This window comes from Panthera uncia, chromosome C2 (genome assembly GCF_023721935.1).
Source record: "Panthera uncia isolate 11264 chromosome C2, Puncia_PCG_1.0, whole genome shotgun sequence".
Lineage (NCBI taxonomy): Eukaryota > Metazoa > Chordata > Mammalia > Carnivora > Felidae > Panthera > Panthera uncia.
This window is the reverse complement of record NC_064810.1, coordinates 106,817,521-106,844,125: the sequence shown is the minus strand read 5'-3', so window position 1 is coordinate 106,844,125 and position 26,605 is coordinate 106,817,521. Positions and strand designations below refer to the sequence as shown.

At 39.8% G+C, this 26,605-nt stretch overlaps 1 protein-coding gene across 1 annotated transcript in view; it reads right to left on the bottom strand.

Moving 5' to 3' along the window:
* Positions 1-21,584: 21,584 nt before the first annotated feature.
* Positions 21,585-26,605, bottom strand: part of PLCH1 (phospholipase C eta 1) — a 219,506-nt gene continuing 214,485 nt past the window's right edge. The window contains exon 24 of the mRNA XM_049628668.1: positions 21,585-24,762. Coding sequence (XP_049484625.1) covers positions 22,682-24,762 — 2,081 coding nt within the window. The 3' untranslated portion in view covers positions 21,585-22,681. The remainder of the gene's footprint in view (positions 24,763-26,605) is intronic.

The window sequence follows — 26,605 nt, the reverse complement described above, 5'->3', positions numbered from 1 at the left end:
CATAATGCTATAATCATAGAGAAATTTTATTTATGCTAATCTTACATACCTGAACATGAAAATTCATAGAGAAAAGCTATTTAAATATGATTTAAAGAGAGGCTCCGAATACCCAAATCTAGGACAAGTTGAGAAACAAACTAAATAATGAGAGTAATGGATTATAACCCATAATATAAAATACATCTATTTGTGAGTCCATACTGATATAAATAATTGAATGAATAAATGAATGAATGAATAAATAAATAAATAAGAGAGAATTCCAAGTAATAAATGTAGAAGGAATAATGGAAATACAATCAGTTGGTGACATTATAGTAATAATTACCTCAGTCAAAGATAATAGATGCTAAAATTAGCAGGTGAAAAGTATGATGAAAAACAGAATATTTACATAATCTCAAATATCTCCCCACAAGACACTTATCAGATATAAAGAGGGAAATAGTAAGGTTGTAATGGAAAAACTTAGACCACTCTGCCTTATCCAAGTGATCCAAGTTAACATCACCAGTAATGAGACAAAATGGCATTATGTGCCTCCTGATTTGATGTGCTGAGAAGGTGTAATAGTTGATTTTATAAGTCAACTTGAGTGGGCCATGTGGTGCCCAGTTATTTGGCTAAACATTATTTAGGGTGTATTTGGGAGGGTGTTTGTGTATGAAATTAACACTTGAATTGGTAGACTGAGTAAACCAAATTACCCTCCTCAATGTGATTGGGCCTCATCCAATCTGTAGAAGGCCTGAGTTGAATAAACTGTCTGAATGAGAAAGAAGAATTCTCTTTGCCATACTGTCTTCATGCTGGGACATCAGCCTTCTCCCACCTTTGGGCTCAGACTTAGACTGGAACTATACCATTGGCTCTCCTGGGTCTTGGAGTCCTTAGCCTCCATAATTGCATGAGCCAATTTTACACACACACACACACACACACACACACACACACACACACACAATTGGTTCTGTTTCTCTGGAGAACCTGACTAACACAGATATCTTGCTACTGAGAATGGTTTTAGAGGAACAGAATTTCCTCTGTAAGGATGAGTTTTCTGATTTTATTCTGGACTGTCTGGAATTGATTCCCTAATCTGATTAGATTTAAAAATAGTAATGACTCCATATCGGGTAGTAAAGAGAACACTGATAGTCCATGGCATGATCTGGTAATAGAGATATAATATATTCACATTGGATAATCCTAATCAACCACTTATAAGAAGTAGCTGAATGATAGGTGTATATGATACTTTCAAACATTTTTGGAAATCTAACAAATATAATGAGTTTGGCTGTTTGCTCCTAAAGTTGTTAAACAAAGCAGTGGGGAAAAAAGGGTGAGCTGGTGGATTCAAATTCCCAGTTCAGGTACCACATAAATGATCCAAAAGCTTCCAAATGTGCCCTGAAGGGTGCTTATTTTCTGTAGCTGCAGGACTGAAATTGCTGAAAATCAAAAGCAGAATCTCATCCCGTGATTAACTGAATTAGAGCACAAGTTGAATTCCCAGACTTACAGAGTATCTACTGTTAAAGTAAGAGCATTGGTTGGGAAAGGATGGGATCCTGTAAGCTAGCATGGGGCTATGCGGGAAGACCCCAGATGGAGCTGGGGACACTTTGCTCCTAAATCCTAATGAGTCTCCTTTGACAGTGGAAAGATCTCCCCATACCGACTGGAAGACAGACAAAGGCTAAAGAAACTTCACAGACTCAGGGACACCAAGAAGACTAAATGCAACGTAGGATCCGGGATTAGAATCTGATCTAGAAAAAGATCATCAATGGGGCCATTGATAACATTTGAATAAACTTTAGATTAGTTAATAGTACTATATGAATATTCACTTCCTAATTCTGATAATTGTGTCACAGTTATATAAGATGTTAACATTGGGCAAGCTGAGTGGAGGGTATGTAAGAATTCTTTGTGTTATTTTTGCAACTGTTTTTGTAAGTCTTAAACGATCTCAGACTGAAAAGTTCAAAAATAAAAAAGGAAGTTCAAAACATTAAAGTAAATTACACAAACATGCACTGAAATAGCAACTGGAGATAGAAGATACACTGAGGGAATAAATGTGAAACATATCTCAGATATTGTTTAGGCCCTCTGAAATCATACTGTGTTGAAAGCAAGCTGTGATCTCACCATGAAAAGCAAAATGGAAATAAGAAACCAGATGTAAAAAAATCACAAAACAGCACAAAGAACAATGCAAAATGACCACTTTTTCAATGTACAAATGTCAAAGGATTCAGAAAAAAGAAGTGATTGAAGAATGATTTGGCAGTATTAAGATAAATGTGATGGGAAGCAAGTGAAGGACTTTGACATATGAGTGATATCCTTCTTCTATTCATTTCTGGTAATCATAAGTATGTAATCTCTATAGGTGAAGATAAATATTCTTTTTCTAATAAGTATGCATGTGTTTATAAATTAGAAATTTCTCTATATCACTGTAAGTAGGAAAGGATGGGTATAGGGAATTGTTCATAAGTTAGAAACTCCTGTGAAAACATTGGAATTGTACTCCAAAGAGAAACTGATCAGCCCAGTGGTTATACAACCAACTGAAAAGCATATGTAATATTATGCCATAAGATAATGATATAGTATACCAGCAAAAATTTGAGCATTTAGTATCTGCCAACCACTATTAGCCAACAAATTTACATGTTATTTCATATCATCCTTACAACATAGATGATGGATGTACTATTATTCCCATTTTATAGATGATGGTAAAAAGTAAATGGTGGGGTGCCTAGGTGACTCAGTCAGTTAAGAGTCCAACTTCAGCTCAAGTCATAATCTCAGGGTCTGTGAGTTTGACCTTCTCATCAGGCTCTCTGCTGTCAGCTCAGAGCCCACTTGGATTCTCTGCCCCTCCTGTGCTCTCATGTGTGCACTTTCTCTCTCTCTCTCAAAAATAAATAAACAAAAAAAAGTAAATGGCAAAAATGGAATTTGACTGTAAGCAGTTTGGCCCAGAGGTAAAGCTTTTAACCACGGGATCGCACTGCTTTGAATTTGCAAGAACAGCCTTGACTAAAGAGACTGGTTTCCCCTACTCCTGGGAGATGCAGTTTCTAATTTACAATACAGTTAGGCCTTACTATGATCAGTCCCCAGGAATAGGACCTTCCTGTCACCAGGAAAGGATGGACTAGGGCAAGGTGGCAAGGTGAGGAGTGGAAGGAAGGGAAGAGGTGGTGAGGAGGCTCAGCCCACACCTTGTCAGTGAGGCTGGTTGTAGCTCCTCTGGTGGCAGGGGCTCTCAAGGGACCAGAGTGAGGTACTGCCATACAGACACTGCCTTTTCCCCAGGATGGTCTCTAGAATGTGGAATGATTAGAAAATGGACTTATGGGTAGAATTTGATTTGAGCTGGTGACATCAGGCCTTGTCACAGTCACCACTAGGCTGCAAATTGGCATCTGGGAAGAAAATCAGTGGTGGACAATGGACAAATTCTCCTAAGTGTGAATTTATATTTGAAAAACATCCTCAATCACTTCATATATTCTGTGTTCAGAAAATATGGACACTGGGGCACCTGGGTGGCTCAGTCGGTTGAGCGTCCAACTTCAGCTCGGGTCATGAGCTCATGGTTCATGAGTTCAAGCCCCACATCAGGCTCTGTGCTGACAGCGTGGAGCCTGGAGCTTGCTTCAGATTCTGTGTCTCCCTCTCTGCCTCTCTCCTGCCCATGCTCTGTCTCTGTCTCTCAAAAATGAATAAAAGTTAAAAAAAAAAAAAAGAAAAGAAAGACAGAAAGAAAAAAAAGAAAATGTGAGTCAGGACTCACTAAGGTTAATTGAATAGGGAAAATAACATAGTGAAAACATTTGACTAATATTTGTTCTGGGAGCAGAATTTGAAAATGAATTTAGAGGAGGGTCAACTTAAAAGCCTACAGAAGCCAGGGAGGTAATGGATTATAATCAAGTGAAACAGGCAGAACTGCTTCTTTTGAAGAGGTTTTGTTTCCTTACCAAACACATAGATTATTCATTACATCCACAAAGAAATATGCTCTCTCCAATTTTGCTTTTAAACACACAGCTCTTTTGGGCTATCTTTTGTTTTCCTGGCTTTGATGGATAGACTTATGCACAGAGAAATAGTTCTGTCCTACGAGACTTTCAACAATGTAAGCGTGATGATAAATGAGGACTGACAAGCCCTAATAATCAGAGAAAGGAGAGGGAGGAGGGGAGAATGGAAGCTAGAGAGTACATGCCAACTGATGGGCACAGGCTCTGTGTGCCCACAAGTGGTCTTTACCATGCAGAATGTGGGCCCAACTCTTGTCGGACCTGTTGATTATTCAAGAGAGGCTGAAAAATCTACATTTTTATATGAAATATCATGAACTCCCCATATTTATTTGTAACTTCTCAAACTACGTGTAGACCCCCTTCTTAAAACACTTTTACTTTTTCTTCCATGATACTTGAGTCGTTTCTTCCTTCTCTTCTCATCTCCTTTCCTGGATCCTCCTCTTCTGCTCGTCATCTAAAATGAGGGTATCCTGGGACGCCCAGGTGGCTCAGTTGGTTAAGCGTCTGACTTCAGCTCAGGCCATGATCTCATTGTTCATGGGTTTGAGTCCTGCATTGGGCTCTGTGCTGAGCCTGCTTGAGATTCTGTGTCTCTCTCTCTCTGCCCCTCCCCTACTCGTGCTCTGCCCCTCTCTCTCAAAAATAATAAACATTAAAACAAACTTTTAATTTTTTTAATGTTTATTTCTGAGAGAGAGAGAAAGAGAGAGAGAGAGAGAGAGAGAGAGAGAGAGAGAGAGAGAAAGCATGAGGGGAAGGAGCAGAGAGAGAAGGACACACAAAATCCAAAGCAGGGTCCAAGCTCTGAGCTGTCAGCACAGAGCCCCACGCGGGGCTTGAACCCATGAACCATGAGATCATGACCTGAGCCGAAGTTGGACGCTTAACTGACTGAGCCACCCAGGTGCCCCATAAAACAAACTTCTTTTTAAATGAGGGTATCTTGGTTCCCCTTCTCTATCTACATCCTCCTCTTGGGCACCCCCACCTGATCCTACAGCATGAAGCCACTTATGCCAGAGATTCCCAAACCTAAATCCAACCCTGTCCTCTTTCTGACACTATAGACTCTGTCAACTTGCTATCTCCAAATGAATGTCTACTTGAAATATCAAATTATCATGACCAAGAGGGAACTCTCGCCTGACCTACCCATACCTTCTCTTCCTCATCTCAGGAAATGGAATCCACCAAGTTGTCCAAGACACACATACAAAAGCACTTTCTGTATATATGGTGTAATTTTATGCTTCAATCTGTTCGTGTTTTCCTTCTCCCTAGGAGATCCTTTCAGCTCCTTATCCTCCCCTTTTCACCATGAAAATTCCTAATTATCCTTCAAGAGTCAGTTCCAACATGATGACCTTCCAGGCAGGACTGATCAATAATTTTCTGGGCATCTCATCTCTGCAAAATGAGAACATGGGTGAAGTCAACCTACCACCACACAGCTGGCCGCCCCAACCAAAGGGATTGTAGCCTCTTCACACAGACACACTTGGTACCTCAATTGGGGGTGGGAGAGAGGCTCCACCAAGTTCCCTGCCAAACATGCCTGTGGCACTGTGAGAGCAGAGTGGGGACAACTGCCACTTTGCTCCACCCCAAGACAATGCAGGACCCAAGTCTGACCTTGACCCTCCTTACCCCTACGCCCTTGTGTCTGCTGGTGGTGAAGGGTGATGGCAGTATGTGGACCTTCCCTGCCCAGTTCACTGCTGCTTCATGGCGTCAGAATGGGCTGCTGAGAACCCCTCCGAAGGAGACAGGGAAGCAGTGGAAGGTGGAATTGCTGAGCTGAGGCTCTAAGTCCCCTGCACATGCTTCATTGTCCCATTGGACTTCACTTTAAAACTATTAAGAATTTCAAGACCGAAATGTAAGACAGGAAGCCATCAAAATCCTCAAGGAGAAAGCAGGCAAAAACCTCTTTGGTCTTGCCCGCAGCAACTTCTTACTCAACATATCTCCAGAGGCAAGGGAAACAAAAACAAAAATGAACTACTGGGACCTCATCAAAATAAAAAGCTTCTGCACAGCAAAGGAAACAATCAGCAAAACTAAACAGCAACCAAAAGAATGGGAGAAGATACTTGCAAATGACATATCAGATAAAGTGTTAGTATCCAAAATCTATAAAGAACTTCTCAAACTCAATACCCAAAAAACAAATAATCTAGTGAAGAAATGGGCAAAAGACATGAAATAGACACTTCTCCAGAGAAGACATCCAGATGGCCAGCCGACACATGAAAAAAAATGCTCAACATCACTCATCATCAGGGAAATACAAATCAAAACCACAATGAGATACCACCTCACACCTGTCAGAATGGCTAACATTAACAACTCAGGCAACAACAGATGTTAGCAAGGATGCGGAAAAAGAGGATCTCTTTTGCACTGCTGGTGGGAATGCAGAGTGGTGCAGCCACTCTGAAAAATAGTATGGAGGTTCCTCAAAAATTAAAAATAGAACTACCCTACGACCCAACAATTGCACTACTAGGTATTTATCCAAGGGATACAGGAGTGCTGTTTCGAAGGGGCACATGCACCCCAATGTTTATAGCAGCACTATCAACGATAGCCAAAGTATGGAAAGAGCCCAAATGTCCATCGATGGATGAATGGATAAAGAAGATATATATATATACACACACACACACACACACACACACATATATATATACACACATACATACACACACACACACATACACACTATGGAGTATTACTCGGCAAACAAAAAGAATGAAATCTTGCCATTTGCAACTATGTGGATGGAACTAGAAGATACTATGCTAAGCAAAATTAGTCAGAGAAAAACAAATATCATATGACTTCACTCATATGAGGACTTTAAGACACAGAACAGATGACCATAAGGGAAAGGAAGCAAAAATAATATAAAACAGGGAGGGGGACAAAACATAAGAGACTCTAAAATATGGAGAACAAGCAGAGGGTTACTGGAGGGGTTGTGGGGGGGGGGGGGGGCTAAATGGGTAGGGGCATTAAGGAATCTACTCCTGAAATCATTGTTGCACTATATGCTAACTTGGATGTGAATTTAAAAAAATAAATTAAATAAAAATGTTTTAAAAAACTATTAAGGATTTCAGGGACAACTGGGTGGCTCAGTTAGTTAAGCATCCAGCTCTTGATTCCAGCTTAGGTCAAGATCTCATCGTAAGATTGAACCTCACCTCGGGCTCTGTGCTCACAGCAGAGAGATTGTTTGGGATTCTTTCTCTCTCACTCTCTAAATAAATACACTTTAAAAAATAAAACTATTAAGAGTTACAAAAGGGGGCCACAAAGCATTAAACCCCTAGCATGGGCACTTCTGAGCATGGGGCCCTAAACTACTGGTTGCATGCCAATGAAGGTGGTCCTGCCTCCAAGAAATTATCCTTGGCCAGGCCCAGAAATTGAGCTAGCTGACCCTTTATGTGCTCCCTGCTTACCCCATGTTTGTATTTCTCACTGCATTTAGTACATTATATTATCTATTTATATGTATGCTTTACATATATATATATACATATATATATATATATATATATATATATAGTAAAACTGGGTCGCATTATTGAAGCTGCTTCTCAATAGGTCTTTGATATGTGTTTAAATGGCCCAACAAATACACTAACTGGCTGAGCTGGACCCAATTTATGCACCATCCATCCTTGGCCCTGCCAACACCACCACTGCCACAGCCACCTCCCTTGCATCCCAGCCAGAAAAGTCCAGCAGTGGATCACACCTGATCCAGTTTTACATCCCAACTGCTGTGGTCACTTCCACCACCACTGACTGGGGAGTTCTCATGCAGCTCTTACCAACAAGGAGAGATCATCATCTCTGAACTTGCCAGATGGCACCTGTCTTCCCCAGGGTAGCTGGGAAAGGCTGAGTAACACAGCTGGAAAGGTGGGAAAGTTAACACCCTAAGCAGGAAGATTTTAGCAGTGAAAGGCAAAAGACAGAAAGGAGTCAGCAAATATTTTTCTCTCATTCCTTCCCTTGATGGACTGTTCTGAAACATGGTCATTTTATTTGGCCTCTTGGCAAATGTCCCACAAGGCTAGGCAACCAGCTATTTGTTCTGAAGCCATGGTCAGCTTGGCAATACTCCTTGTGGTTTCTCTCCTTCCTTCTTTGTCTCTCCTTCCCTTTTCCCCCTGACTCTTGCCTTCCTGTGACTGTATCTCAGTAAATCATTAGCACAAAACCTATCCTCTCAGACTGTCTTTGAGAAACCCAGCCTAAGATAACTGAAATAAAAGTGGGGTAGGAAGAATGGATGATATGCTATGGCATCAGAATTACTAATGTTCTCACTTGTGGTTGACTGGGATAAGGTGGAGGTTTATAGTGAGTCTTGGGATATCAAGTTGCCACTGCAATTGATTTTATGGGGGTGGGATAATTACAGAATTTTTGTGGTGGTTGACTACTTACAAGGCATTGAAATCCTTGACAGGTTCAGGGCAGTTAATAGTCATTTTAAGGCATTCTTTGAAAGCCATCAATGGCTCTAAGGCAGGTGGTAAGAGCAGATCATGAATACATCCAGCAAGACCAGAGAAGCATTCATGGGGGTAGATCTTGAGGGTGTTAGACCAGGAGAGTGAATATAAGACTGAACAGGAGAGAGTATGTTGAAATGGACAACTTGCCCATAGCTTGGAACTTAATGTCTAGCAAACCTTAATTATGTCCTAATAAAATGTAATGTCTACCAGACCTAATGGTTAGCTGGGATGACACCTTAGAGCCTGGATTCACAATGGCTAAGTTGAGGTGGAATTAGTGGAACTTACTTGGCAGAATAATGAGGAAGGGCTCAGAAGTCTCAGGAAAAAAGGAGAATTTTAGAATAAAGACATGCAAACCCACTACTTGAGTACATTCTCCAGGAGGGCCCAGGGGACACACCCTTCACTAAGAAATGCACCAATGACGGGGGTGCCAAAATCACTGAGAAACCCACTGTTGGCTGCCTCCTTTGGGCCAGAGCTGACAATGTAAGATCCTGGCATAGCACTGTGCTTCTTAGTATCAACAGAGATACTGAGATTCTGGAAAGGCAGAAGCCAGATGGATATAATTACCATAGTAAGCAGTATAGCCAAAATGGCAGTCAAGGTGACATGGCAAAGTAAACTAGTATTACAGCTAATTGATGATGGTTTTCCAAAGGAAACATAGACAACCACCTAAAGCAATGGCTGTTGAAATGTAGGACACCACTTCATGTAGTGTAGTGTAGAACTACAGATTAAGCAGCTTAGCATCACCCAGAAACATGTTTGAAATAAAAATTCTCAAGCCCTACTCCAGATCTACCAGTGCAGAAATTCTGGTGATGTGGCCCAACAATCTATATTTTAGCTAGCCCTTTAGGTGATTAGGATGCTTGCTAAAGTTTGAAAACCATTGCACTAGGGTTTTGCTTCATTTATATAACCAGAAGGAATTGAAAACTGAAGAGCATAAAAGGCTGATGTCAGACACTGTGATGGACAGTTGCGATTTCCAGTTACTAGACTTAAGTCAGTTCACTTATCAAGAGCCCATTTAAGGGAAAGCTGGGTCCCCACAATGCCACCACAAACATGGTAAATATTTCCCTAGCCTTTCCTCAAATTTGACAGAGTAACTGTGCACTGAAGAAAAAGGAATGCCCAGACTTCTTGAGGATAGTTAGAATGAAGTCACAGCTGACACTGATATTAGGGAACCCACCCTACCACCATCATCTTCCAATAACAATGCCACCTAATAGATTCCAGAGTGTAAATAGTGTTTGGGCTCAAATCCATCTCACTGTGAATCCAATAGGTCCAGGGATGCACGGTTGCATTTCTCTAGTCTCTGACTGCCTAATAGGACTAGATATACTTAGAATTTGGTCCTTAGTTTCCTGAACTGTGACTTAAGGGACATTATGATAAAAAAAAGTTGCAATCCATCTTCCCATCCAGCCAAGATAGTAAATCAGAAGCAATATCATCTCCCAGGACTGCAGAATTAATTACCAACAAAGTGAATCAGGGATAGTGATTCTCATAAAATATCTAGTCATTTCACCTATCTAGCCTCTGCAAAAAAAAATCATATGGATCATGATGGACACCAGTGGATTACTATAAACTTAAAGTGGTATCCCCAATTATAGTGTCTGTGCTAGATAGAAATTTTATTGGAGAAAATCAACTCACCTCTGGCACTTCATTTGTAGCTATTATTTTGAATGCTTTATTCCTTTTTTTAAAAAAATGTTTATTTATTTTGAAAGACAGAAGAAGAAGGGGAGGGGCAGAGAGAGACATGGAGAGAGAGCATTCCAATCTCCATCCTGACAGCACAGAGCCTGATGTGGGGCTCAGTCTCATGAACCATGAGATCAGGACCTGAATTGAAATCAGGAGTTGGACACTCAACTGACTGATTCCCCCATATGCCCCTTGAATGTTTTATTCCTGATTCTTATCAATAGAGAGGATCAAACACAGCTCACCTTTACATTGCAAGGACAATAGTAAATCTTCATAGTCTTGCTCTAGGTCTGTGTTGTATACTGTTGTGGTCTATTCTGTAGTTATCTCAGTCATCTTGATATTCTGCAGCACATCATGCTAGCCTTCTATATAGACTGACATTTTACTCATTCAACCAAATAAGGTGAATGGGTCAAGTAATTTGAATGCCCTAATAAAACACATATGTCAGAGACTAGGCTTTAAGTCCTTAATGATTAAGGGCCTGCAATATCAGTGAAATTTTTAGGGGTCCAGTGATCTGGAACATGGAGGGACACAGCCTTTGAAGTAAAGCCTAAGAGCCTGACTTTGGTACACCAAGTAACTGTACAACTGGGAGCTGTCCATCCTGAGCTTGGTATTAACAGAAACTCCTCCCCGCCACGCCAAAAAGGTTGAGAGGCATAGAAATAAACTACTGTATAAAGGAAATAGATTTAGGAAAAGACTCAAGTAGTCCAGAAGATGAAAAAAATATGACGTGCTGGGCTAGACCATATCACCTCTGTTGCACGGTGCCACTTCCTCAGCTCACATCTGTGGCCTCGTGGGAAATTCCCTATAACCAACTGAGGAGAAAGAAAGATCGTGAATCCAGTTCAAAAACAGTTTGGTATGCCATAGTGGGGTCTATAGAAATGGATCACTGCAACAATAAAATCTTGCTTAGGAGTGACTAAAAGAAGAGCATAGCCGCAAGAAGACTCTCAACAAGTCGGTAGATAGGATGACCCATTTTCTGGGTGTTAGTGAGCTTCTCTTCTTGGTCAATCCACTGGTCGCACAATGGGCTAATGAACAAAGTGGCTATAGTGTCAGGCTCAGATCCTATATAGAGATCCAAAAGAAGGGCTCCAGGAACCAAGGGGTAGAACTGGGATCAGCCTCCCTCACTATCTTTCTCAATTATCCAGTTGCAGAACTTGTTTTTGTTGGTTTTTTGTTGTTGTTGTTGTTGTTTGTTTTTGTTGTTGTTGTTCCCACAACCTTATATCTGCTGGATTAGAGACCCTGATTCCAAGAGGAACGTTGCTTCCTAGAAACTGTATTAAATGTTTCACTGAACTGGAAATTGAACTACTCTGAGCTCTTCATGCTAATGGATAAATAAGAAAAGCATTACTGTATAGATTGATTTAACTGACCTTGACTGTTATAAGAAGCTAGGGCGGTTGCTATAAAATAGGGTGGCAAATACAAGTACATCTGGACTACAGGACTCACTGGGGCATCACCTCTTGATGATTCTGTGCCCAGTGACAGTTGTAAATGAACACTCACAACAACTATTGTCTGATCAAAGGAAAACCACCAAGGGGTTCAACCTATCAGACAAGCAACCTAGAACAGCTGAAATGCTAACTGACGGTGAGAGAAACTGTAATGGTTGACAAGGGAGGGAGCTGATAAGTATTAGCTATGACCCTGGGACCAATTGCAACAGTGAGGACTACAGTTTGGTTTGCTAACCCTGTGTGAATCTTGTTTAAGGGATTGAAAATGACTACTGTTTAGGCCTGGCCTTGCATCTCACTTCTCTTCTTAAGGAAGTAGAGAAAGCATCTTGTCCTCACACAAGGTCTACTATATTATAACAGGAAAAAAGTAAATCTGATTGGTGCAAAGGATGTGATGTAAGAGACACAGTTGATGTATCACCCTAGATCCACCCATCCCTGCCTACCCCCATTCTACCCAGGCATCAACCATTTGCAAATATTCAAAATATTTTCAGAGTGGTTAAGTCCCAGCCACTGCTATTGCCATTGTACACTATGGATCCCCACATGTATCCCCTACTGACATGGAGAGCCTTCTGTGCTGCAAGCCAGAGGTTCTGGCTGCACCAATGGCTGCATAACACCACCTGGACACACAAGAAGTTAATGCCTTATAAGGTGGACTTCACCACAGGAAAAAAGGAGATGTAAAGGACATCAGGAGATTTATTTCCTACCTTTCCTTCTCTTCAGTGGATTGCTCTGAGATGCAGTCTTTCCATATGGCTTCTCTGGAGACTTTCTGAAAATCTAAGCAACTGTCTGATTGTGTTGTGAAGCTGTGGCCTTATCAGTAACCCATCTCTTTGAATTTTCACTCCTTCCTTTTCTGCCACAATTCCCTTTTACCCTCATTCTTTCTTCTCTGAGAATGTACCCTCGCCCCAGTAAAATGTTAGCGTGTTAGATATTGCCATAGGTAATTTTTCTGTGATCCTGAGCTAAGGTGTCAGCTACTTTGGTTTTTAAATAAATAGGTAATTCAGGACTCTCACTTTCCAGTTCAACAGGTAAAGAGCTTACAAGTCACCTACTGCAGCCCAACAGCAAGTAAAAATCTGAACAAACTGAAAAATCAACACCTCTTAGATCTGACAGAGAAGTGAGGTCATAGGGCAAACTGCTGTCCTCAAAATTGGAAGAACACAGAGGTGAATACAGAAAATCACAACTTACCAGAACAGAAACCCATCAGTAGATAGTTCCTTGGGAACCAGTGCCAGGGTAGGAAAACCTGAGCTATACTTGATGAATTGCTATATGCTCAATGAGGACAAATCGGGAAGTTAAAAACTCTAGAGGGACCCAGTCACAGGAAGGTCCCCACACTTTTCCGAGTTTTACCTCCAGGAGCTCTACCAGGTCCTCACAGTGAATATTGGAAAAAATCACCTCAAGCTTCCAGCAGTGGAAGGGAAAAGGAACTTTGTTGAAACATTCCAGAGGGTTCTGTTCTTCTTAACAAGGCTGTCCCTAGGAGAAACTATTCTACCTGAACTTAACCTGCTGGGATTTTATTAGAGCCTAACCAACCAGGGAAAAGGAAAATACTCAACTAAAGCCCTTCCTAATCCATCCTGTCTCACCTAAGAGGGGAAATATTGAGAAGTACTGGTGAAGTTCACAGTCCAGCACACAGACTCACCAAAAGCCAGAGAGCTAATCATAGGACTATAGAATACTTCCCCTACTCACACACACATTACCATCATATGACTAAAGACCTAGATACTTGTTCCCTTTACCCAGTACATCATGTACACCTTTCAACCAAAAATTACAAGGCATACTAAAAGGAAAAAAATACTGTCTGAAGAGACATAAACAAGTATCAGAACCAGAGTCAGATACGACAGGAATGTTGGAATTACTGGAACAGGAATTTGAAAAAAAAAAACAAACCTGTAATTAATATGCTAACAGCTTTAACGGGAAAAGTAGGCAACATGCAAAAACAGAACAAGAACATATAAGCAGTGAGATGAAAATTGTAAGAAAGAATCAAAAAGAAATACTACAGATCAAGAAACACCTTTGATGGGGTCATCAAAGCCCATCTTTTGGGCTTGAAAATGTGACAACAGAAACTTCCAAAACTGAAAAGAGAACAAAAGTTGAAAAACAAAAACAAAACCAAAAAACAGCACAGAATATCCAAAAACTGCAGGACAACTATAAAAGGTACCATAATACACATAATGAAAATACTAGAAGGAAAAGAAAGAAAAGAACAAAAGAAATATTTGAAACATTAATGATAGAATTTCCTCAGATTAAATGTCAGATACCACAGATTCAGGAAGCACAGAGGACAGCAAGCAGGATAAATGCCAAACAAACAAACAAACTACATCTTGGCATTCAAACTGTGGAAAATCAAACATAAAATAAAAATCTTGAAAAAAGCCAAGGCGGGGGGCACCTTACTTATAAAGGAACAAATATAAGAACTACATCCAACTCCTCCCCAGAAGCCATACAAGCAAAAAGACAGTAAAATGAAATATTTAAGTGTTAAGTGAGAAAACCTATCACTGTAGAATTCTGTATCCTTCAAAAGTGAAGAAATACAGACTTTCTCAGACAAACAAAAATTAGAGAATTTCTTCCCATTCGACCTACTTTGCAAGAAATGTTAAATTCTTCAGACAGAAGAAAAATAATATAGGTCAGAAACTCAGTTCTACATAAAAGAAAAAAAAGGAGAGTATCAGAGAATAAGTGAAGATAAAGTAAAACTTTGCTCATCTAACAATTAAATTTGTTCAAATAATACAACAATGTTTTCAACTATGTGTGCTTGTATGTATATGTGTGTATATGTATATGTATATGTATATGTATATGTATATGTATATAAGTGAAGTGAATGACCATAATGACACAAGGGACAGGAGGGAAGACTTTGAATTAATTTTGCTATTATAATGTACTCATACTACATGTGAAGTGTAGTGTTACCTCAAAGTGAATTAGGTGTAAATGTATATTGCTAACTCTAGGGCAACCACTAAAAAAAAAGTAAAATGAATGGAATCATATAAAATGCTCAACTAAAACCACAAAAGGCAAAAAAAAAATGTAGAAGACAAAAATAGGAACAAAAAACAAGGGCAACAAATAGAAAACAGTAGCAAACATGGTAGATATTAATGCAACTATATCAATGATTACTGTAAATGTCAATAAACTAAGTAAGCCAATTAAAAGACATTGCCTGAGTGGATCCAAAAAAAGACCCACCTATATGTTGGTAAGAAAGTACACTATAAATATAAAAACACATACGGATAAGCGAAAGAAGAGAAAAAGATATACCATGCTAACATTAATTTTTTTATTTATTTTTAAATATTTATTTTTGAGATACAGAGCACCAGTAGGGGAGGGGCAGAAAGAGAGGGAGACAGAGGGTCTGAAGCAGGCTGTGCACTGATAGCAGCGAACCTGATGCGGTGCTTGAACTCACTAACTGTGAGATCATGATCTGAGCCAAAGTTGGATGTTCAACTGAGTCACCCAGGCACCCCGGCTAACATTAATTTTCTAAAAAGTGAGGATAACTGTACTAATTTCAGACAGAGCAGACTCAAAGCAAGAAAAGTTATCAGGGTTACAGATGGACATTACATAATGATAAAGGAGTTGGTTACCCCAAGAAGATGTAATAATCCTTAATGTGTATGCACCTAACAACAGAGCATCAAAATACATGAGGAAAAAAATGAAATAGATGAATATACTATTATAATTAGACTTTAATATTTCTCTATTAGTAATGGACAGATCCAATAGGCAGAAAATCAGTAAGGACATAGTTGAACTCAACAACACCACAAATCAATTGGATATAAGTGATGTTTACAGATTACTTCATCCAAAGTCAAGAGATTACATATTCTGCTCAAGCTCACATGAAAATTCATCAAGACAGATGACATTCCAAACCATGAAACACACCTTAATATATTTTAAAGAATAAATATCATACAATGTCTGCTCTAAAAGCCACAATGGAATTAATTAAACTAGAAATCAACAGTTGGAAAATCCCCATATCCTTGGAGATTAAGCATCACACTTCTAAATAACATATAAATCAAAGAAGAAATGTATATCCATTAAAGAAATTTAACCAATAATTAATAACCTTCCAAAACAGAAAGTACCAGGCCCAGATGGGTTCACTGATGAATTCTACCTAACATTTAAGAAAGAAATTATACCAATTCTCTACAATCTCTTCCAGAAGACAGAAGCAAAGGGAATACTTCCTAACTGATTCTATGAGGTCAGTATTACCCTAATACCAAGACCAGACAAGTCCTTGGAAAACCATAGACTAAAATCTCACTTAATATCTCTCATGAACATTGATATAAAAATCTTTGACAAAGTATTAGCAAATAGAATCCAACAATATATGGGATGAATAATACACTATAAATCAAGTGGGATTTATGCCAGGTATACAATGCTGGTTCAACATTCAAAAATCAATTAATGTAATCCATCAAATCAACAAGCTGAAGAAGAAAAATCACATGGTCATATTAACATATTCAGGAAAAGCTCTGACAAAATCCAGCATCAATTCATGATAAAAACTCTCAGAAAACTAGGAATATAGGGGAACATTTTCAACTTAATGAAGAACATATACAAAAAACCAACAGCTATCATCACAATAGTGAGAAAATTGAAGCTCTCCTGCTGAGGAAAAGAGAAAGGATGTCTACTCTCACCACTGCTTTTCAATGCACTAGAAGTCCTAGCTAATGCAATAAGACAAGAAAAGGAAACAATAAAAGGAACAAAATTAAAAGTATTCAAATTGGAAAGGAAAGAATAAAACTGTCTTTGTTTTATGACATGATTGTCTACATACAAAATCTAAAATAATTGGGGGAAAGGGGGAAAGACTCTTGGAACTAATAAGTGATTACAGCAAGGTTTTAAGATACAAGGTTAATATACAGAAGTTAATTGCTTTCCCTATACCAGGAATGAACATGTGGAATTTGATATTAAAAATACACTAGCATTGGGGTACCTGGGTGGCTTAGTTGATTAAGTGTCTGACTTTGGCTCAGGTCATGATCTTGTGGTCCATGGGCTTGAGCCCTGCGTTGGGATCTGTGCTGACAGCTGAGAGCCTGGATCTTGCTTTGGATTCTGTGTCTCCTTGTCTCTTTGCCCCTCCCCTGCTCACATTCTCTCTCTCTCTCTCTCTCTCTCTCTCTCTCTCTCTCACACACACACACACACACACACACACACACACACACACACACAAATAACATTTAAAAACATTTTTTTAAATCACTACCATTTACATTAGCATCCCCAAAAATGAAAAACTTAGGTATAAACCTAGCAAAATATGTAGATCTATAGGAGGAAAACTATACAACTCTGATGAAAGATATTTAAGGAGAATGAAATAAATGGAAAGGTACTGCATGTTCACAGAAAGATTCAATATTGCCAAGATGTCAGTTCTTCCCAAACTGATCTACAGATTCAATATAATCCCAATCAAAATCCCAAAGTTATTTCGTGGACACTGACCAATTCTAAAGTTTATATGAAAACCAGGGGCACCTGGATGGCTCAGTTAAACATCCAACTTTGGCTCAGGTCATGATCTTGTGGTTTGTGAGTTCAAGCCCTGTGTCAGGCTTTGTGCTGACAGTTCAGAGCCTGGAGCCTGCTTCGGACTCTGTGTCACCCTCTCTCTCTGCCCCTCCCACACTCACACTCTGTCTCTGTCTCTCTCTCTCTCAAAAAATAAATAAATAAATAAATATATATATATATATATATATTTTTTTTTAATATATGAAATTTATTGTCAAATTGGTTTCCATACAACACCCAGTGCTCATCCCCAAAGGTGCCCTCCTCAATAACCATCACCCACCCTCCCCTCCCTCCCACCCCCCATCAACCCTCAGTTTGTTCTCAGTTTTTAACAGTCTCTTATGCTTTGGCTCTCTCCCACTCTAACCTCTTTTTTTTTTTCCTTCCCCTCCCCCATGGGTTTCTGTTAAGTTTCTCAGGATCCACATAAGAGTGAAACCATATGGTATCTGTCTTTCTCTGTATGGCTTAATAAATAAATATTTTAAAAAGTAAATAAAGTTTATATGAAAATCAAAAGACTCAGAATAGCCAACTCAATATCAAAGAAGAAGAATAACACTAGCAAGGTTGTGGAGCAATGAGAACTCTCCTTCATTGCTGATGGGAATGCAAAATAGTACAGCCACTCTTGAAGACATTTTGGAAGTTTCTTACAAAACTAAATATATTCTTATGCCATAGGATCTAGTAATAATCCTCCTTGGTATTTATCAAAATGAATTGAAAACTTATGTCTATACAAAAACCTGCACATAGGTATTTATACCAAATTCAATCATAATTGCTGAAACTTGGAAGCAACTAAGATGTCCTTCAGTAGGTGAATCAGTAAACTATGGTGCAACCAGACAATGGAATATTTTCAGCACTAAAAAGAAATGAGCTATTATACTCTGAAAAGACATGAAAGAAATTTAAATGCATATTACTAAGTGAAAGAAGCCAGTATGAATATGCTATATGATTCCAAGCATATGACATTATGAAAAAGGTAAAACTAATGGAGGTAGTAAACAGATCATGGTTTCCAGGGTTTGCTGGAGGTAGGAATGAATAGGCAGAGCACAAAGGATTTTTAGGGCATTGAAACTATTCTGTGTGATACTACAATGGTGCATACTTATCATTGTACATTCATCAAAACATCAAGACTCTATAATGCCAAGCATGAACTCTAACGTGAACTACGAATTTTGAGTGATGATGTGCCAACATGGGTTATAAATTATAATAAATGTTATGTCAATAGTGGAGGAAGTTGTGCATATGGGGGAGGAGGGACAGAGAGTATACGGGAACTCTATCTCCTACTCAATTTTGCTGTGAATTTAAAACTCTTTAAAAGACAGTTCATTAATTTTTTAAAGTGCGGTATTCATGGATATCATATGTACAGCAACATAACTTTCTAATTCTTTCCTTCCATTTTCAACTACCATATGTAATAAGTTTCTAATCGTTTGGACATCTGAGACAAAACCAGTATATCACGTCTCAGCATTTCTACCAGCTTGTGACTCCCTAAACACAAGTCCCTATTGTCATAATACTAGTACCCAGATGAATGCCTAGCCTAGAGTAGATGTTAACTAAATGTTTATTAAAGGCTTCAGGAAAAGCAATGGTAGGGGAAAGAAAGGGGAAAGAAAACCATAGTAGGAGTTGCAGTAACCTTACTTGGCTATTTCCTACCCCCCCATGACCTTGGGTAAATCACATGTCCATTGAGATTCATTTTTGGTATCTATAAAATGGAGATAACCTCCACTCCTTGTGAAATTGTAAGGACCAAATGAGATGCACCACCTATAAAAGTCTTTTTAAGTTGCAGAATGCTTTAAAAAAAATCAGCTACGGGGCGCCTGGGTGGTGCAGTCGGTTAAGCGTCCGACTTCAGCCAGGTCACGATCTCGCGGTCTGTGAGTTCGAGCCCCACGTCAGGCTCTGGGCTGATGGCTCGGAGCCTGGAGCCTGTTTCCGATTCTGTGTCTCCCTCTCTCTCTGCCCCTCCCCCGTTCATGCTCTGTCTCTCTCTGTCCCAAAAATAAATAAAAAACGTTGAAAAAAAAATTAAAAAAAAAAATCAGCTACTCTTACTCATGGCAAATGACTAGACAGATACTACATTAAAAGGGAAAGAAAAGGAAGAAAGGGCTGGATGGAAACAAGGAAATGAGAAAATTAAAGGAAAACAAAGATATACTCAGTTATCACCATTCAAACAACTTGGAACAAGGTTCCGTACCTCTTCCTCCTTCCATGCACACAACAAACAGATACCAGACACATGCTTTCTTTCACATTTTCCTCATGTTCTCTTACTCACCAATTTTTCAAATGTTTACCAAATGCAAATAGGTACCAGGCCTTGAGCTAGGAAAAGGGCACAAGGCACAATCACAGTCCTCAGAGAGGTCTAAGTCTAGTGGAAGAAACAGACATGTGAACAGATTTATACATTGGAGTGGAATCAAAGCCCCCCACCTCCCACAAAACCCTAATGGGTTGGGTACAGGTAGGGGAAAGGAGATGACGCAGAAAGTTCTCTAGGGGAAAGGATCCCCCAGGACACATCATGGAAAATGTAGTCAGCAAAGAAGGAAAGGGCATTCCAAGACAGAGGAGACTAGGCGGTGGAAACAGACAAGGGCATCAAATCAAAGAAGACCTTGTATGCAAGGCTATGGAAGCTTATTTCATATATGATGGGGATCCACTAAAGGGTTTTAAGATGGCTTGGTCAGATTTATATTAAGAAGCTTTACTTTCAACCTCTGTGGATATTGCTATTGCTGGAGACAACTCTCCCAGGCACCTGTTGCCGCTCAGCCTTGGAACAGTCTGTCTGGTCTCTAAGAAAGGAGTCAGATGAGAAACTTTGACACTTCACAGGGCTTGCTGTAGTCACACTTTGCAGAGACAGGGGGTGTCTTGCTAGTTCTCAAAAGAAAAAAAGAATTGGAAAACCTGTTAATACATTGCTTGAGATTTTACTTGCTGTGTGATGTCTTTGTGACTGAATGAGTCCCTGATCCATCCTCCAAACAAGTGAAATCCTAATCAGGAGTCTAATCTGAACACTGAAAGCTTGTATTAAAAGTCAAGCGTTATTGCTTCCTCTTCTTTATTAGCAGTCCCCACAGAGTATGTATGAATTTGCTCTCTCCTTTTTTTTCTTAAGTCCTATCAGGAGAAGAATACTACTTGTGTGGGTAACAGACGCACACGGTGCTGGGGGGTGGGTCTGATAACCCATCACTTGACATCAACCATTTATGTCACCACTAGACCACTTTGAAATAGGGTTAACATCCAAATGTAAACTCTTGATTTTTTTTTTATAAGAATACCAATTCCATCAAACAAGGCAGCTAACTTCTACCCCTTTGCAAATGAATTTCAACAACTTTACATCATGCCAGTCTCTTTTAAGATAAGGGTACTTTAAAAACAAGCCAAGGCCTAAGGATACAACTTTGTAGGTTTCAAACCACCCCCAAGAAGACAAAAATATCTCAGGTTCATTAAGGGAATGAAATTGGGTCCCTCTCCCTTTCACCAGGACACAACTACCCCAACCAGCATCCCAGTGTTTGTCCAAAGAGAAGACCCTCAGCACTGGGGAAAAGTTCTGAGTTGGGGACTTAGGGCCATCAGGGCGCGATTGCTTTTCGCCCCGCTCTTTGCCCACACAACAAAGCTTCAAGTAGTCTGATTTGCTGAACCCAGCATCTTGCCTGTCCCCACGCCCAGGGCAGGATTTGGGAAGGATTATTTTTAAACTAGCAATAGCAACACAAAATGCAAGAAACTCATTACATTTGATTTCTTTTCAAGTTACCTTACAAATATGGTCTTTAAAGGCATAATGAAAACACTCAGAGACATAAATTGCTGCTTAAACCTATCCCCTGTAGAAGCTATCTTCTGCTGTGAACAGATGAAAAGGAAAATATTTCTGAGTGCTCTGGGTCCCTTACTCAGCAGTCATATATGAGCTGCAATTGAAAAAAACACTCACCAAGTGTTTAAAAATCTGCTTTAATTATATTTCCATGAATTCCAAGAAGAACATCATTGCAGTTAATATTACAAAAAAAGCAGAGAGGGACATCTGAACATGCAATAAAAAATGGATTCACAGTGAAAATAACGTATGTTGGTTCTAAAATATAGTTACGTGGCTCCGTGAAGGGAAAAGGTTTCTTCTAATTACCTATTTACTTGGATTTTATTATGAGAAAAATGTTTTATTTTGTTTTTTTCTGCTCGACAGCTTTGGGGATGTTTTCAATCTGTGCTACAATTATTGTTAGCGTCTGACAGAAGTCCCTCGTTCTGAAAGCCATTATTTGCAGTCTATAATTTAATCAGAAAATTCAAAAGTACAACAAATAGCTTGGCAACTGTGTTCTTGTTACATACAAAGCCGTTAGCAAAAATATGTAACAAAATTTATGTAAAACAAACAATTTTGTCTCTATATACAGAAGTTTGTTTTCTCCCTCACACCCTCCCAGCCTACTCTAAAATGAGAGGGTGTGGGGGGAACAGCTACCAATCTCCTTTGAACTCTTATTCTGCCTGGGGTAGAGAAATCTTAAAAGGTAGGGTAACTCTTTCAATCTTCTTTTAGCTGAGTTATAAAAATGAGTTTGGGCTTCTGAGCGAAGAAGGAAAACTAGGAATGATGACGATAGCTTTAAAATAAAGAATGTACCCCTTTGTCCTTTGCAAAGTTTCTTAACGAACTCAGCAATTAGAGGGTAAAACTGACTACATTTGTGACTGTGATCTGAGGACACAGAGCAAAGGGGGTGGTAAAGAAACGCACACACTTCATAACCCAAGCCGCTGAGAACTGTCACACCTAGGGCATGCACATATTTCTTACTGACGGCATTTACACTTCGGGGAAGAGAGATCATATGCACATGGGAAATGTCACCCCAATCTATATACAAACACATAAACAGGAAGAACATGTGGAGTCGAAGGGAGACCAAAGCACAAGTTTAAAAATACATTTTAAAATCATTTCAAAGCCAAGACCATATTTACCGAAAACTCTGACAACTCTACGGAATACCTTGTAAACACTGAAAATGCAGCTTTACGTAATTCACAGTCTCAAAAGAAAATAAATTTCTGGTTTGTCATCACTGTTTGGCTCGGTCTGCAGAACAGAATTATCCGGACAAAACTGGTCGACGTAGCCAGGGCGCAAGGCTGCGCACGCCCCTTCGGGGATGCCTCGGCCCTCCGGGCCCCCGGCTTTGGTGCTCCTCAGATAGCCTGCGATGTAGGAGCCGGTGGAGTGCCGGTTGCCCGCAGGCAGGGGCGCTGACGGCTTGTTTCGAAGAACCACTCCCCCCGCGTGGCTGGGGTTTACACCTTTTTGCTTGTTGGCTTCCTGCTTTTCCTTGGCACGACTGGCAATATTGCGCACTCTGCTCTGACTTCTGGATGACAGCTTTCTGACCAGTGCCCTGGGGAACTGGTTGGCATCCTGCTTTGAGTAGAGCACTTGACAGCCCTCGTCCTGGTCAAAAGACACAAGCTTCCGCAGCTGCTCGGTCAGGGCGTCTATAGGCTCTAAGGACTTTGTCTTCACAGTCACACCCTTCTTGTCTCTAATGCCAGTTGTAACAAAGCTCTTACTGATACACTGGTACTTGCTTTCGAAGTTGCAGGCAATGTCCTCTGACGTTAGGTCCCCCAGACTTTTGGATTTGCAAGGACTGGGCAGCTTCAGAGCAGGCAGAGGAGGATGTGTGGGCTGCTTGGGGGCGGGGGCATGCGTGGCTTCATCACTAGACAGGGGCACACAGGTCTGGTTCGTTTTTGCATCTGAATTTGAGCAGGTGTTATGCATAAAACCAGCACCCTGATAGGCTAGACAGGAAATGTTTTGATTTTTGACATCTTGAATATTGTTGAAGATTTCAGACACAGAAGAGTGGACAGTCTCTTTACAGTAGCCATTTCTCAAACCTCTTTGAAAATGTTCCACCACATCCTGACCGTACTTCAGTTTTAAAGGAGAATCAAGGTGACTTGTGTCCTCTCTTCTATATTCATAGGCTGTTATAGACAGGTTTTCTGAGTCCCCATCCATTTCCACGAGACTGCTCTCTCCAGAATTTAAACAGAGAGTGGCATCGGCTATTACATCTTCCAGCGTCGAGTCCGTGCAAGTGGCAGGGCTGTGGTTCTTTAGCATTTCCCAGTCTTTTCCATGGTTGGGACTTTTTGGTAACTGGCAGTGAGAAGTGTTAGAGGACCCAGGCAGGCTGTTTTCCACAGCCCCCGTCTTGGCCTTACCAGAAAGGTTGTCATCTGGTTTGGTTTTAGAGACAGGAGTGCAGGTAGTTTCACAAACTGTGTGTGTGGAGTGTTTGGAGGTCTCGGGACTTGAGAAAGCAATTGGCTCAGGAGATGAGCACAGGAAGGATGACCTGGGTTTTCCCATGGAAAAGTCAGGCCTGAAAGGGAATTTTCCATCCAAGGGGGGCAAGGGAGAATGACGTGACACGGCACTGGCACCATGGACGTGAGAAACGACTGTGAGGTTTGCCTCATCACTGGCCTCCTCACACTGGCCAATCAGGGCAGAGATGGAACTGCCCAGCTCGCTCTCATTCGTTAAAGTGACATCGTCAATAAGATGGGAAATTTCACTCTCCTGCAGAACAGCAGTGGAATGTGAGTCAGGTATGTCAGAACAGAGCGTAGAGACGTCTGACAACGAAAAGGATGTTGCAGCTCGGCCCTTACGCCAGTGACCTTCCAAGTTCTTAATCTCCAAATTGCTTTGAGAGAAAATGCTTCCTGACAACGTGCTTTTCTCTTCCACAGAGCCCCCCACATTGCCACTTTCCTTGGTTTTCACACCACACAGACCTTGTGTTGGAGTAACGGCAGGATCAAGAGCCAAACGCTGCCGCGGGGAGAGGGATTGGCTGGGGCACTCATGTTCCCGGCAATCACTTGACACGTTTGCTTTGGCTCTCCCACCCTTAGGACCTGGCACTCCCCACGGTTCTCCCGTGATTGCCATGCTGGCAACAGACATGGTGGAGTTGCCTTGGCTGATGTCTTTGTGTAGGAGAGCGCTAGAGGAAGAGGACAACTTTCTGTTGAAATTTGGAAAATGTTGGTCTTTTACACTTGCCTTCCCTTTTCTTCCATCCTTATCTTCTGCTGAATGAAACAAAGAACATTTTAGGTAACATGTATCGCTTTTTATAGACCCTGCAAACACTCATGTTTGTCTTCAGACAGACAAATGGAGAATGCAGATCTGTTACATCGTGACAGAATATAGTTATGGATTGCAGAGGTTTGTAACAAAGTGTCTGTGTGATGAATAAATGGTAAACTATATTTATAGGAATTTCACTGAAGCTTCCCTTTGAGTATCTATTACATCAGCTAAGGATGTAATATTCATTGTCAAAAAAAAATGTCAATGAGTTACCATACTTTTACAGTGAGGATTACCTTAAGTTGTTTCCTATTCAGATTTGTACTACACAGAAGCATGGCAATAAAAATAGAACAAGACAGTTCTGTTAAACGAAGTACTGTGGTACCTGCAAGCAAGATACTATAAGCTTTCAAAGTTACACATGTATTAGTAAAAATCACAAATCATATTATCTTAAAAAACATCTTGGCAAAACAGCTACTTTAATCAGGTTCTGAAGCAGGTTAGAAGGTACAATAAATGTATTAAAATACCAGTATCTATTTGAGGTGTAAAACTAAAGACTTGGTCACCAATTCTATGCTGGTGCTAATATCTAATTTTTTGTTAATCATATTTTTGTTTTTAATACACAAATTTCATACTGCATTTTCCCCTAAAAGAGGCAGTAAAATATTGGGCACCTTATGGAAAGCTATAAAAACACAAAATTCACAATAATTTGGGCTACTCCATCATGCTTAGGATAATGCTAAGATAATATCAAATGTTCAATTATTCTTGATCTAATTAATAGCTTTTTTTAATGCTTTCAGTCAGGATATATAAAAAAGAAGAATTTATTTAACTTACCAAATACCTTCCTAACTAAAGAAAAATCCATCATAAAAAGTTTGATAAACCCCAAAATTATCAAGGAAAAAATTAAATACCCTATGATGTTACCACTCAGAGATAGCTACTGTAACCTTCTTTAGAGGGACAAAATTATATACAGAATTTTGTATTCTGCATTTTCTCCACTTTTTTTTTCTCCATTATAACTTGAATCATTGCATGGCTATGTTTGTTCTATTGTTACCATAAGTCTCATATAATATACATGAAAATGACAAACTTATATAGCTGTTAAAGGGAGGATACACACATCAACTAAATATTGCTTTCTGGGTTAACCAGTATTGATTTCTATTGAGTACAGATTTATCTTCCCCCAAAATGGGATTTTGAAATAAACTTTAAAGTATGTATTTCATCTCTTCTCTGACACTGCTCCTAGCAAAATTTCAAACCTTTAAACTCTCTTTTTCTCTTCAAATAAGCCATTCAAAAATTCATTTGTTCCCTTAGAATATCTTATAATAAAAATCCACATAAGCAAAACGAAGTTTGTGAGAAAAGAGAAGACTGAAATTAGATTGATTGATAACAGGAGTATTTTCCTAAAGTAAATAGGTATCACATCATACTTGTCTGACAAGATTCTGATTTAATTAAAACTCTTGTTGCAGAGACATCAAATGGACAGTTTTGGTGCTTAAATTACCAAGGGCGGGGGAAGGAGTCACTGACACAATTCAGGAGCTCTTTGGTACCATGCAAAGCAGGCATCATTCTTTATCAAGTTCTTGATATGAATGAAAAAGCATTATGCTCAAATTAAGAAAAAGATGGGTAATGCTTGGTCCCTATGCTTGAGGAGCCTATAACCGGACAGGAACCATGGACATGCTTCCTTCCCTGCCAGTATCCGGGGATCAAGGAAATGAGACCACAGGAAAATATCACCTGAGCTACCTCTTGAAGAAGCAAAGATTTCTCAAGTAAAGAAGATGG